General features: G+C 42.8%; 1 protein-coding gene across 3 annotated transcripts in view; it reads right to left on the bottom strand.

The window, feature by feature from the left end:
* Window positions 1-11,137, bottom strand: part of vav2 (vav 2 guanine nucleotide exchange factor) — a 247,970-nt gene extending 236,833 nt beyond the window's left edge. For all 3 annotated transcript variants that reach the window (XM_080476261.1, XM_080476262.1, XM_080476260.1), the window contains exon 1: window positions 9,765-11,137. In XM_080476261.1, the coding sequence (XP_080332387.1) occupies window positions 9,765-9,968 (204 nt within the window). In that variant the 5' untranslated portion in view covers window positions 9,969-11,137. The remainder of the gene's footprint in view (window positions 1-9,764) is intronic.
* Between the last annotated feature and the right edge of the window lie 1,862 nt (window positions 11,138-12,999).

Raw genomic sequence — 12,999 nt, 5'->3', positions numbered from 1 at the left:
TTGTTTAAAGATTTCAAAAAATTTGAACAGTGACGTTCAATTAAAGGTTTGCTTGAACGGACAAAAGTAACTTGGGGAAACGCAGCTCCTCACCGGGCCGGGCAATCTTACCGGAAAGAAATCCCTATTTAAATTTCTTACAACTTTTCTAACGTCTGTGCATTATTGGGCTAATTACATCCATCCGTTTTGCAAATAAGACAGTATCACTGAAACAATAGTGTCACATGACATCTAATTGTGGGATAATACACCAGTTTTTTTTGCAGAACATTGCAAGGTGTTCACCTCAGGCGAGGCAGGAATAAAAAGCACTTTTTGTGATTTCGTTCAGCTCTGCAGCTGCAGCACAGACCTCCGGCGAGGTTTACCCTCACAGTGAAAGGCTAAATGAGTCAGGACAGGGTTAATGAATGCCGCAGAGGAGTGACAAAACATGTGATGAAGGCCTGGCAGCGTTTCAGCACGACACAATGTCCAGACATTTCATTACCGAGAGCTTTTGTTCTGGATAGCAACGCCTAATATAGTAAATTGGTCCTAAAATCATATTTGAATTTACTTTATGTACATTTGAAGAGTTTGCAGATGGTAGATTGTATATCATTTGATGAAAAAAAATATTGTTTTACTCTGAGACAAATGTAGTATGTAGCAAACTACCAATGACTTTGATTTTGACACCTCGACGTAAATAGAAATGCTACCAAACGTCCAATAAATATAAATCACACTATATTGATGTGCTGACTTTAATCTTTTCCTTGAAGGATTACAAGAAGAAAGTTCACTTTTGTATATAGAATAGCAGTGATCTGTGACATACAGTAACTTACTCAATGTTTCAAGTGAAAACGCATCGTTTCAGATAAGTTTTGCGTTTACACGGCCACGTTTCGAATATAAAGTTGGTTTGTGAGGAAACGGCAGAATCGCTGAAAACGACGTTGTTAGCATGTTGAGTTCAGTGTAGACCTCAAGAGGGTAACGGGGTGACCGCCCTATTCTGCGGACAAAAGATGAGGGTTAAACCCTTTCTCGATTGGCTCCTTTAAAGTCTGTAAACAACCCGTGATAGTTTTGCAAACTGGCACCAATTGGCCTTATATACGGTACGTTCTATCCATAGCCATGGTTCTCAACTTGAGGAACTCCTGTTATCTTGTCCGGGTAGCATACTGACGGGTATATAGTGACCGTGAACGCAACACGTTGGTTTGTATCGCATTCATCATCATCATCATCATCATGAAAATGAAGTTTGAGAGTCTAAAAGAGCTGTGGCTGCAGTCTTGGTTACAAAATGTAACCCCCCAAGTTCGACCAGGACTGGATCACTGTGACGTTGCAACGTCAATGTTCTTACGTATTGCATGACGCAACCAGAGTCACATGTCAATAGACGTGACCTCGCCTACAGTGGAGGTCGACATAGTGTACTGAAACATGTTTATGAAATCTATAGTATCGAGTGATGAACTTATAAAACTGCTTGAATAATACAGAGGCCTACAGAAGGTATCGAAACCCTTCAGGACAATGCAGAGACTGATGTGCTGAAGACGAAGCCCTCACACGTTAGAATGGCTTCGTCATTCAAAACTCGAGGTTAACTTAACCTATACATTTTTTTATACATTAAACAAAGTGGGTTGTTTGCTCACTTCACTGGTGACACACATGTCACTACATCATCATTTGCTATAAAATAGTCTTACCAGATCGAACATCCACCATTTGTGTCTTTGAGATCACGTTTTTTTTTTTTAACCCGCTTAAAGGATATAGTCGACCTGATTGACTCATCTGGCCATTGTGAACCGACAATGATTCAAACAAAAGCTACTATTTCCTCAAGAAATAACTATCTTACGTCTCATGTTTACAGAAAAAGCCAGATCAATATGAGTTCCTGTGAAGAAAGATATTTTCTGACCTTAAGAGTGGGATTACCTCACACTAAAGGTTAGAATACTCTGGTCTCGCCACATTCTCTGCTTGTCAATCCCATTAGCTTCCAGCGGCCCAGACCCAGCTGTTCAACCCGGGACGTTCCCCTAATGAGCTCCATTAGCAGTATTACCTGCATCCGGCAAGCACAGGGGTCGCGGGGGGTCAACAGTAGACCTAACGGTGAGATTAAATTACCCCTCTGGGAGACAGGGGTGGGTGGCTGTCTACAGTAACAGCCCCCCACCCCACACAATTCAATCCAGCCACAAACAGGGACTTCACAATAGAAAGGGGCCAGAATTTAACATGCCCGATTTTCAGCTCGTACGCTGCTTCTGATCTCATTTCTGAACCCCGCTGAGCTGAGAAATGGGCCTGTCAGTGTTATAGGAACAACGTACAGAGAGGAAGTGAGCGTGTACTGTGACCACGAATGGAAGTGATGTGATCGGGGGGGGGGGGGGGTTTCAGTGCAGCTGCACAGGACTCGCCACGTGTCTGCAGGATTCATGACAGGCAATCAAGCCAACACACACTGATATACTGTGTGTGTGCAGTCCACTGAGCACAGAAACAACATGTGTGGGCGAGAACACATGGAAAACATGGAAGGACAAAATGTGAACCATGAATGTGACAAATATTCCATTTGTTGGGATATTGAAATAGTTCATAACAAGGGCGTCAGACATACAGCCCGCAGACCAAAACCAGCTCACTAGAGGGTCCAAAGTCAGAATAGCAATAAATGCAAAAAAAAAAAAAAGGAAAGAAATGAAGAAAGTTAGCTCTATTATCGCTCATCAAGTAGCATTCGCATAATTTTGAAGGTGTATATGTAAAAAAATAAATAAATAAAAAAAAACATCCCTGCTGCAGAAATCTTGTTTCTTGAGACTCATGAGATCACCACAACAGCAGAGGTGTCAAATGAGCCGGCCCACCAGAGTCCAATATGGCCCGCAAAAATGAAATTTGGCCAGCTATATAGAAATACTGAGAGAATTACACGGAATTGCCAAAACGGTGCGATTTCACTTGAAATGTCAAGTAAACGGAACATTAATATGCTAATATTTTTTACGAGCATGGCCCACTCGAGGTCCAATAGAACTGTATGCAGGCCCTGCAATAAAACACAACTGTTTCAGAATATGTCATTTGGCTGAAATCATATTTGAGAGCCAACGGCGAGCAAAGTCCGACACGTAAAAGCTCCCTTTCTCATGGAAACAAAAGGTTGGGAACTGCATTGTGTTCACAACACAAAAAGGGCCCTTGTTTGTGGTAGAGCTCCCAAAAACAGTGAACTCATTCAAGGATTTGAGCGGTGGCGCAAAACACAATATGCAGCAGCAGAATGTGCGAAATATCACTGAATTTGCCAACACGTGGACCCAAACAAGGTTTCTCTCTGCCAAATGAACAAATGCTCCACAGAGATTCTCATACAGGTTTCTGGGTTTTCTTTTAGTATAGTTTGAGCAGCATGTTGAGGAAAGCGTTTCCTCCATATGTTGACACACAGTTGACTTTCATCCAACTGTGGTTATGGCTATAACGCACAATAAAAACAGGCCCGATGTGGTTCATGTAAAAAAAAAACTCGGAACTAAGCTCAGATCGCCAACTATTTACTTCATTTTTATAACATTGGACAGTATTTTCTTATTGAAAATTTTAAGTTTTAGCATATGCTTTTCCAGTATAATACAATTCAATAGCATTACAGAAAATGTCAAAAGTTTTCTAATGCCCCATTTACACAACAACGTTGTCAAGTAAAAACAGGAAGTGTTCTATGAGTTTTGAGGGTCCGTTGACACGACAACGGTGGCTGGAACCACTGAAAACGCTCCGACTCCGTGCTCCATGGAAACGGGGTGAAATGCAACTTTTTGAAAACGCTGCTACTGCGCATGCACACCATGGCTGTCGTAAATAGTTTTGTATAAATAAATTGTGAATGTTTATAGCCTATTGTTCTCTGCGCGCATGCAGTTTCATTACAAAAAAAGAAACAACAGCACCCACAAGTGGTCCAACATGAAAACTACATTTTCAGCATTTCTGCTGTTTCAGTGTAAACAGACACGTTGCCGTGTAAACAACGTTTTTTGAAAACGGAAACACAAAAACAGCACGCTTTTTATTTGTAACGTGGTCTCAGTTAACGCCGTAAGCTTGTTTGATTCGCTTCCGCTTTGAAACATTGGAGCAGTTTCGACCATTTCTGATGTTTTAGTTTGTCCTCGTGGAGTTTTTTTTCCTTCAAATCAAAACAATAGATATTGAATCGAAATCACATCTGACACCCAGGAGCACTTTTCATGATAATCCTTGTTTACACAGTTAGCGGGATTCAAAAACACCTCAATCAAAGCGGCTCCTGTTACTTTGCCAGCAGCCGCCAATATTTCTGATGGGAGCTGGACAAAGAGGAAAAACCTCAATTACTGCGAGTGGAGGCAGCAGGGCTCTGTGTGGGATCAGGAGCCCTGCGGAGTACTGAGGAGCTTCAGGAGAGCTCTGTAGGCTCAGCCAACTGTGATTCAGTCTCAACACAGGTACTGTAACATCTCTCACACACACACACACACACACACACACACACACCGAGACAAAAGAACAACACACACGCGCACACACTCATCTGCCTGAGTCATCCCAGAGGTATTCACAACTACCTCACTAACAGGGGGGAAAAAAAGTAAAAGAATGAGAAGTGAAAAAAAAAACACAAAAAAAAAAAAGCACACGGCTCAAGTCTTGTCTTGGAGACGCAGCCCGAGGCGTCGGATTCTGAATATGTACACTTAGAACTCCCGAAGTGTCTGCAAACACCGCTGCTCATTAAGCATCAGTTTACAACCTTGGGCTAATGGCGAGCAAATGGGAGAAACACAATTTAGGATTATTTAACCACAAAAGGGAAGGTTAGACCGACAACGTCTTTTGTTATACGTAGACTCACTCTACAAAATAGAGAAATGTGGTCAGTGGGCGGTCATTGCAGCCCTTTGATGGCTCCTGACTGAGCTCAATGAGAAATTATGAGTGGAAGAAAAAAAAAGAAAATTCATGCAAAACCAGTGATTTGCTTTTATTTGAAGGTAAGAGCTGTACTTTCCCCAGTGTACCTAAAGCCATCTTGATTTGTGTTTTCCAGCAGAGGTATCATTAGCCCACAATCTATTGGGGTCATAGTGAACCGACGCTGGATAATTAAGGCTGAATGCAGAGTTTTTACAAGATGTGGACAAATGAGTACTTATTTATTGAAGTGGATCGCCCCGAGCTTAGTCTGTGGAGATCACCGAGTTCAAGGATTATTATTTGAATCAACATGTGAAGAACTACTAGAAACTTGTGTCAAAACTTTCTGTCATGCTGTTTTATTTTACGGCTTTTCTCAACGACCAGGTACCAACAGTGTCAACCACTATGCAGTCAATGTACTGTATGTGTCAGTCCTCACGCCGTTCTGGACGTCTTCAAACCTGTGAAACAACCAGGAAACGGCCATGTGTTTCCTCGTGACAGGTATATCCCATTAAGAAAGGGACTGGCTCCATCTCTGGTGGGATATGAGAGACCAGGCTCTGGGAATCGGAGGGCAAAAACATTCACACCTTTGGACTATTTCTGGGCCAGTTCATGTGAAAGGACGCCTGAGAAGTTGGGGGAATACTCACAGCAGATATGGAGGCAATGAAAGTGTTGGGAAAAACTGGGGAAAAGCTTGGATCCTTGTAGGGTTTTAGAGTTGTCAGAGCCCTTTGAGATTGAGCCTTGGTAAAAACTTTTTCATTTCAAAAAGTAGATCCAAAGTCCAACATGAGGATCATGGTGACACTCATTATTTGGCTGCTACTGTGCATGCGCACCGCGGACTTAGTAAATACTTCTTCTGCAAATGCAAGAGTAGATGACAATAAAATGTGCCTAAAGCATAGATTGGGAACAACAACAAAAAAAAAAATCTTATCATTATTGTGCTCGCAGTCCATCGACAACAGAAAGTGACGTTAAGTGACGGGTGGCGAGAAAAAGATGAAGCGCCACCATCATCATGCAGGTCAGAAAACCATTGTAACACGCTGTATATGAACACCTCCTCCAACACCTGAGGCGAGCTCGTTTTTAAATGCCGGGGCATATTCAGAGATAATAATTTAGTCTGAGACAATCAATCACAGGCCGAGTGGAAGCGTGAAGAGGAAAGAGTTTTTATCCAGAGCAAATAATCGCGGCGCTTCACCAGCTCTTCATTTGGATAAGCCATCGACTGGGTGTTATGGGTGTTAAAGCACATGCGCTCTGACCTTTTCCTTATCATAAATCACACGCGACTGTTCGCCTGCCAGGATTTTGTTTAACCCAATTTGTCACTGAGGACTCCCCTTCCACCCTCGCTGCGAATTCACTCAGCGGGAATGGGAGCGCGGGATTAGTGGGCGGATCAAAGCATGCCATCCAAACCTCTCTCTCTCTCTCTCTCTCTCTCTCTCGCTCACTCGCCTTGTAATCATGGAAGTCAGTGGCTGATAAGTCGATGGCCACTGTTGGTTACTAAGCAAAAAGAAGACTGCAGCTCACTCTTTTATTTTTATTCATCGTCATTCATTATCCTTTTCTTTGCACGTCTGAGCAGGTGGCGAATGAAATGTCCAAATATAAAGGACCTAATGTCCAGCACAAGTTTCCAGGCGCCTTCAAGGCATGCTTGTTCGGTCCAACAAATGATTTTATGTCCAAGATGATCAATCTGAAGAGCTATGAATCACAAAAAAAAAACTGGAACGCTTTTTCTCTTCTTCGTCCTTTACAGAGCATGAATTTTAAATACTTGGAAATGTAAAATGTTAAGCTTGAAGTGTTATTGCAGAACATCTAATTTCTTTTTTTTTTATCATTCTTGAAAGCCAAAAAAAAAAAAATATCTAAAAGCCATCCAGATCAACAAGAACACTTAGTCCAAAAATATATGTTGCCTCTACAAACCCCTTGAATATGATTTTTTGCAGTAAAACACAATCAGATGCACTGACTGGAAAGAAAAGAGACATTTTGCCGAAGCAACAGGCAAAATAGACACATTTGATGTAAGGCCCAATTTAATATCGAGTTCTTTGATTGTTGTTTATCAATCCTTAGTCCTTTTACTGATTCACCTATGACAGAGTCAACAAGTTGACTTCTTGTGGAATCATCAAGACAAAAGAAGCAACGTTCACGACACAGAGTCAGACAATACGGACCGAGCAGACAAAGACACACACACAGACACACACACACACACTTTCACACATTAATATGACAGAAGCAGGTCATGGAAGGTGTGCCAGGCACATCAGACAAAAGGTGCTGTCAGGGGGCGATCGCTCTCCTGCGATGGCTGTTTCAGGTCTGCACGGCTGTGACAGAAAGAATACCAAAACAGTTCTCCACGTGGTTCAACCGCCATCCTCGTCGCAGAATTCTCACCATCCGGATACGGAGGCTCTGCGGCACGTCGGGGCAGACACCGGGGTGAATAAAAGTCAATAAAAAAGTGTTTCGCCACAGCGCACTTCTACTCCGCCACTGTGGTCGCGTAAACTTCCCGTGGCACCCGACACTTCCTCATTCTGGCTTTGGATACGAGAACGGGCTTGAGTGGGAGGGAGAGCTTTATAGAGGTGGAAGCATGACAATCACCATCCAAACCTCTAATCTCACCACCGTGTAAGCACATGTTTTGTTTGAGCCGTTTCCCCGAGAAGTCTTTCCACAAAGAACTTACAGTAAACTCCAGTTTACCTTTTCTCGCCTGTGTGGCTGATTAAAACTGAAACGCACGCAGAGTGCAGCAGGAAACAAGTCCCAAAAACAAGCAAACACACAGAACAGAGGGGTTATTTTGGGGTTTTCAATACGATGCCTGAAATAGGATGAGTGGTAAACACAAGCTTGACAGATTCTGAAACACAAAATATTGGGAGTAAATTACAGTTCCAAATAACCCCCATCCCCCCTGTATAACATTATCCAACTGAAGACATCACAGCTCAGTGAGAAACGCATAACATTGCAATAACAGCAACTCTCCAACCAATAGACGTCGTTCATCCATTCATCTTCTGTGCCACTTCGTAAAGCTGAGGGTTGGTTGAGAAAAACCACAACTACTATGAAACAAAGACAGGGGTCTTTATCCCTGGTCGGTTTGCCAGTCCCATCACTAAGGAAATATACACACACTCACACACACACAAGCACCTTGGAGTGCCCAATTACCCGCCAACGCATGTTTTTGAACTGTGGGAGGGAGACGGAGTACCCAGAGGCAGCTCTTGATTTTTGAAGCATAAGGTTGTTGAATGAAGCAGCAGCTGAATGCGACTGAAGACTCCTTTCCACGTTTCAGAAAAGTTTCAAGTTCACACGGCAACGTTTTGATAACGATGTCGGATTCAACGAAGACTTTTGTTTTTTTTAATGGAACAACACATTATAAACATTAACAATGGCGAGTACACAGACACTCGTATGGATGGACAACCAAGTTGGATTGTTGTTTCAGATTACTCTTAACCATAAAACTACCAAGTCCCAGGAGAATATGGACTGGACGTCGTGACACTCTGGAGACCGCCATTGTCCATCGGATGATCTGAAAGTATCTCAAAGTTCACGATTGAAGAAAAGAGATTTAGCAGCAGCGATGCTGAAGTTCATGATGTTTCCCCATTTGTGGGTTATTTAAGCGCGCTTTGCATAAAAGAGGAAATACTAACGTGCTTGATTTTAGATATTAATCGCTGATAACTTTATTTGGATTTCTCCCCTCAATAAACAGGTGGTCAGTTGATGGTTAACTTCCTAAAACAAAGTACTGAATACTTCAGACTGTAACTGAAAACCTAAGAGCAGAGGGACCAATCTCACTGGCTCTCTGTCAACACTGTGATGCTTTCATATGAACCAAAACTGTATTTTAAAAAATTTGCATCTTCAAACTAGCCAAGAAGTGAAAATCAACTAAACTTTCCATGTGATTCAAAACCTGTTCTTCAGTTTCAGGTTCTTCAAGCTGCCACACCCACTTGGCACGGCTAAAATAGCTCGGATGAAAAACTAAGCCGGTGCAAAATATTGAACCCAGGATGCGTGAATGTTTTACTTCCCCTTCCTTAATGACATTATGATCTTGGCTCACATCCACTTGCAGTCAAACCGACTGAATGATACTCAATTAACACCCTGCAAAAGTGAATGTAAGTCTGTTGCAGCTGTCAACATGCAGGCCCATTTAACTGAAATACTGCCCACCTAAAGGACGGACGGCTATTTTGGGAATAATGTGTGAGTGATTTCATATCTGACTTCAGCTGGAGCCCATCAGGAAGCAACACCTGCATGCAAAGGTGTCACAGTCAAAGGTGTCTATGACTCCTTCCTGCCCTCACCTCTCTGAACAAAAATACCTGCATGTGTGGAAAGAAAGGCATGCTTATTACTGCATATACGGCCAGCATCTGTGTGATCAGACTGATAGCAGCTGTGCAATGTGCAGGAAGGAGGGCTTGTTGTGACAGGAAGGTTAAAATCTTGAGGATCAACAGAAAAAAGAAGAAAAAAAAATCCAACCAGTAGAAATGATGTAAAGTAACATCAGTATTTCCCAACACACAGGCAAAATCATAGCCTCCCACTGGCTGACCATCCTAATGTTTGAATGAGAAGCAGAGTCTGACAGTGTGCAGCCCTGAGGCCTAAATCAATCTCCATCATCTGCTGGGGTGAGGCTTCCACCCAGACTCACTCACCTGTGACATCTGGGGTCTGAAATTGATCTCCTTCAGGTCCACTGAACCGGGGGAGAGGTTGTGCAACATCTGGCACAGCAGCACACCATCTCGCAGGGCCTGTGCCAAGTCGAAGACGGCCGCTGAGGGCCACACGACCCGGTGGTTCTGGGGCAGGACCTTGCAGTCTATCAACCACCGCCCGCATTGCCTCCACTCCTCCATATCGTGCTCCTGGAGACTCGTCCTCGCTCGCTCTAAATCCTAGTTCAAGAGAAAAAAAACCCCAACCCGCACTCCTTGGATCTGGTTCACCAGCGGAGGGAAAGAAGAAAAAAAAAAAAAAAAAAACTCGGCGCTTTATGGCGCACAAGCAGGCACTACGGCCGATCTCCAACCGGCTCCGGCTGTTTGGATCACTCACGATAAACTCCGATTTCACAACTTTCACTCAATCTCGGCAGGTCGGCGCGCAGTACTCCGGATCCAGACGCATGTCAGCTCTCCGCCAAGCCTCGGAAACAACAACAACAAAAACAACACGGGTCCGCTTCAGCAGGGGATGGGAGCAGCGAACAGAGGCGTGCTACGGAAATTTTCTCCTCTTCATTCTCAAAAACTTTTCTCAGCATATCCGAATCCAGAAGGCGTGAGCGGAGGGTCCAAACAAACAACACAGCTGGACGCAGCGGTTTGTCATGTACCCACTCCGCCGCTGTCTCACATTTCACTGGAGCAAACAGCCTCTGCCAGGCGATGTGGAGGGGGAGACGATCCGCTTCGAGTCTCTTTAGATGTTCAACAAAAAGCCAGGAGTCACCCCCCGCATGTGCATTTGGCGTTTTCCCCGATGACGTTCAAAAACAAGTAGTTCCAGTCAAATCCAAGAAGCTCAAGATGACGAGAAATAGATGTAACAAGAGAGACCACACGCTCTAAAAGGCTCGGATCTCCCCTCCAGTCCAAATGTGGATCTCCAGCAGCGGAAACATGCCCGGGGAAAACACGAGAGAACCGCTGTTTCTCCCGGAGCCGCGACTTTGTTTTGCGCCTTTACGCACGCTCCGGCGTGGTGTTGCCGCCGCGTTCACTCACAGCTCCGGCGTTCCTGCTGCTCTCTGCCTCCCTTCCGTTCACCGTCTCCGTCCTCACTGTGTTGTTTCCCCTTTCGGACGGACGCAGATGTATGTTTGAGCGGCCGGAGTCCCAAATCACCGACCCGAGGCAGGGAAGACACCCTGATGGTAGAGACCGGTCTCCGCGTTTCGGGCTCGCGTGTACGACCCCCCCGCCCAACACGAGGAGCTTGAACGAGCCCTCCACGTGCCGATTATTCCGTGTGAAGTTCGGAGTCTCACGGCTCGGCCACACTTTGCCAAAGTGGCTTCAGACTCGCAGGAATCCGAGTTTCAGGGAGGATTCAGGAGCTGCCGAAGCGCCCTCCGATGGTGGCAGAGCGTAACGCTCACAGGCTGCTGATGTGACGGGATTAAAGACACAATAACACAAACAGACTGAATGGAGAGCACTGGCATAAACAAAAACACCAATTTGTCAATCGGTAATGGTTACAAAAGACAAAGAAAACAAATAGATCTGAAGACAATGTCCCTTAATCTGTGTTGTATTGCACTTAGTGGGCTATTAATCCTTTATCGGGCAAATTACCATGTTTGATAACCTCATTTCTTCACATTTTCTCCAAACCACCGAGACTAACATGATAATCACCGAATACACATTAAAAAAGTGGTGCAAATATACGAAATTATGACAAATTCTGCCCAAAGTTCACATACTTACACAAATACAACTCCTATAACTATTTGTAAATAGTGTGCTGTGTTTTCTGTTTATTTCATCTTTCCTCCAAATATATTAGTCACTGTATAGTCTGTACATATTAATATTTTCTTTGTATCCTGTCTTGTTGGATATCTAACTTTCCTTTTTATGTATTCTGTGTTGTATTCTGAATGGGGCAATACTGTAAAATAACTTCCCTCTGTGATTAATCAAGTATTTCAATTCTACAATGTTTTGTTTTACCTCTTTGCTTTGACTAAAATAATTTGGTTCAAAATATGGGATGAAGTTAGAATGGCTTATCATTACACAATTTTTGGTGATGTGCTAGAAAATATACCGCAACAAATTCACATTCAATCATTTTTGTTTGTTTGTACTTTAAAGCTTAGTAATCCTTCACTATAATCCAGCAAGAAACACAATGGCATATTTTATTTTTTCTGGATTAAAAAACTATGACTATGTTGATGTGAGTAGCTTAGCTCTATTCACTTCTATTCAATAGGATTACATTTCTTTTTTTAAAAGAGGGTTTATTTCATATGATCAGAAAAAATAAACTGTATTGTTTGGGGGGGAGGGGGGGGGGGGTATTGGGAGAATGCAGGATAGAATTGAACTTTATTGATTGCCTGCAGGAAATTGCTTTGTTTCAGCAGCACTAAGCTAGATTGGGGGATATTTGTAGGACATCTAGGAAGGAATTTACCCCATTTTAGAAGTTTGTCAACTACAAATTGTGAAATACTTCATTTGATCACATATAAATGTCATATATTGGTGTTTATACTTACTTTCAAATGCCACAACACGATAATAAAGTTTTAAAATAGCCTTTAAAGACATCTAATGTTAAAATCGCAATTTAAAATTATGATAATAATGGAGAAAGTGATAATGTTGTACCTGCTCACCTGCCTGGACAGCTCACTAGTCCATTACAGAGTTAACAAAGAATGATACACACACTCTTACAATCACAGTCACACCTATTTAGACTCACCAAATAACCCATAAATATATGTCTTTTGGACTTTGGAGGAAGAAAACAAACAGATTCACAGGGAAAACATGCAAACTCTACACATAAATCCCTTTAAGCACAGACAAGCGGACAATACATTCAAAGCAACTGTGAGGCCGTGAGGTGGATTCGTGCTTTTAAAATTTATACAAATTCTAAAATCGTAATGAAATCCGAAGGAAGTTTGATTTATTTGATTGTTTGTTTACCCTCCTGATAAAAGACTTCAGAAGTGACTGAGGAGTCCCTTCTCTGCATGTTTCAGAGTCTACCTGCTCCAGCACACCTGGTTGGATCATTATCAAAGTCCATATACCTGACGTGAAAAGAAAAATCATGCCTGCTGTTCAGAGTTTAGAAAATAAGTGTTTCAGGAGTTTAGGAAAGGAAATATTCAGATAATTTTTTGAGCACTAAAGTGAT

The sequence above is a fragment of the Lipophrys pholis genome (genome assembly GCF_963383615.2).
Source record: "Lipophrys pholis genome assembly, chromosome: 12".
NCBI classification, from domain to species: Eukaryota; Metazoa; Chordata; class Actinopteri; order Blenniiformes; family Blenniidae; genus Lipophrys; species Lipophrys pholis.
The sequence above is the reverse complement of the archived record's forward strand: the minus strand, read 5'-3'. Positions and strand labels throughout refer to the sequence as shown.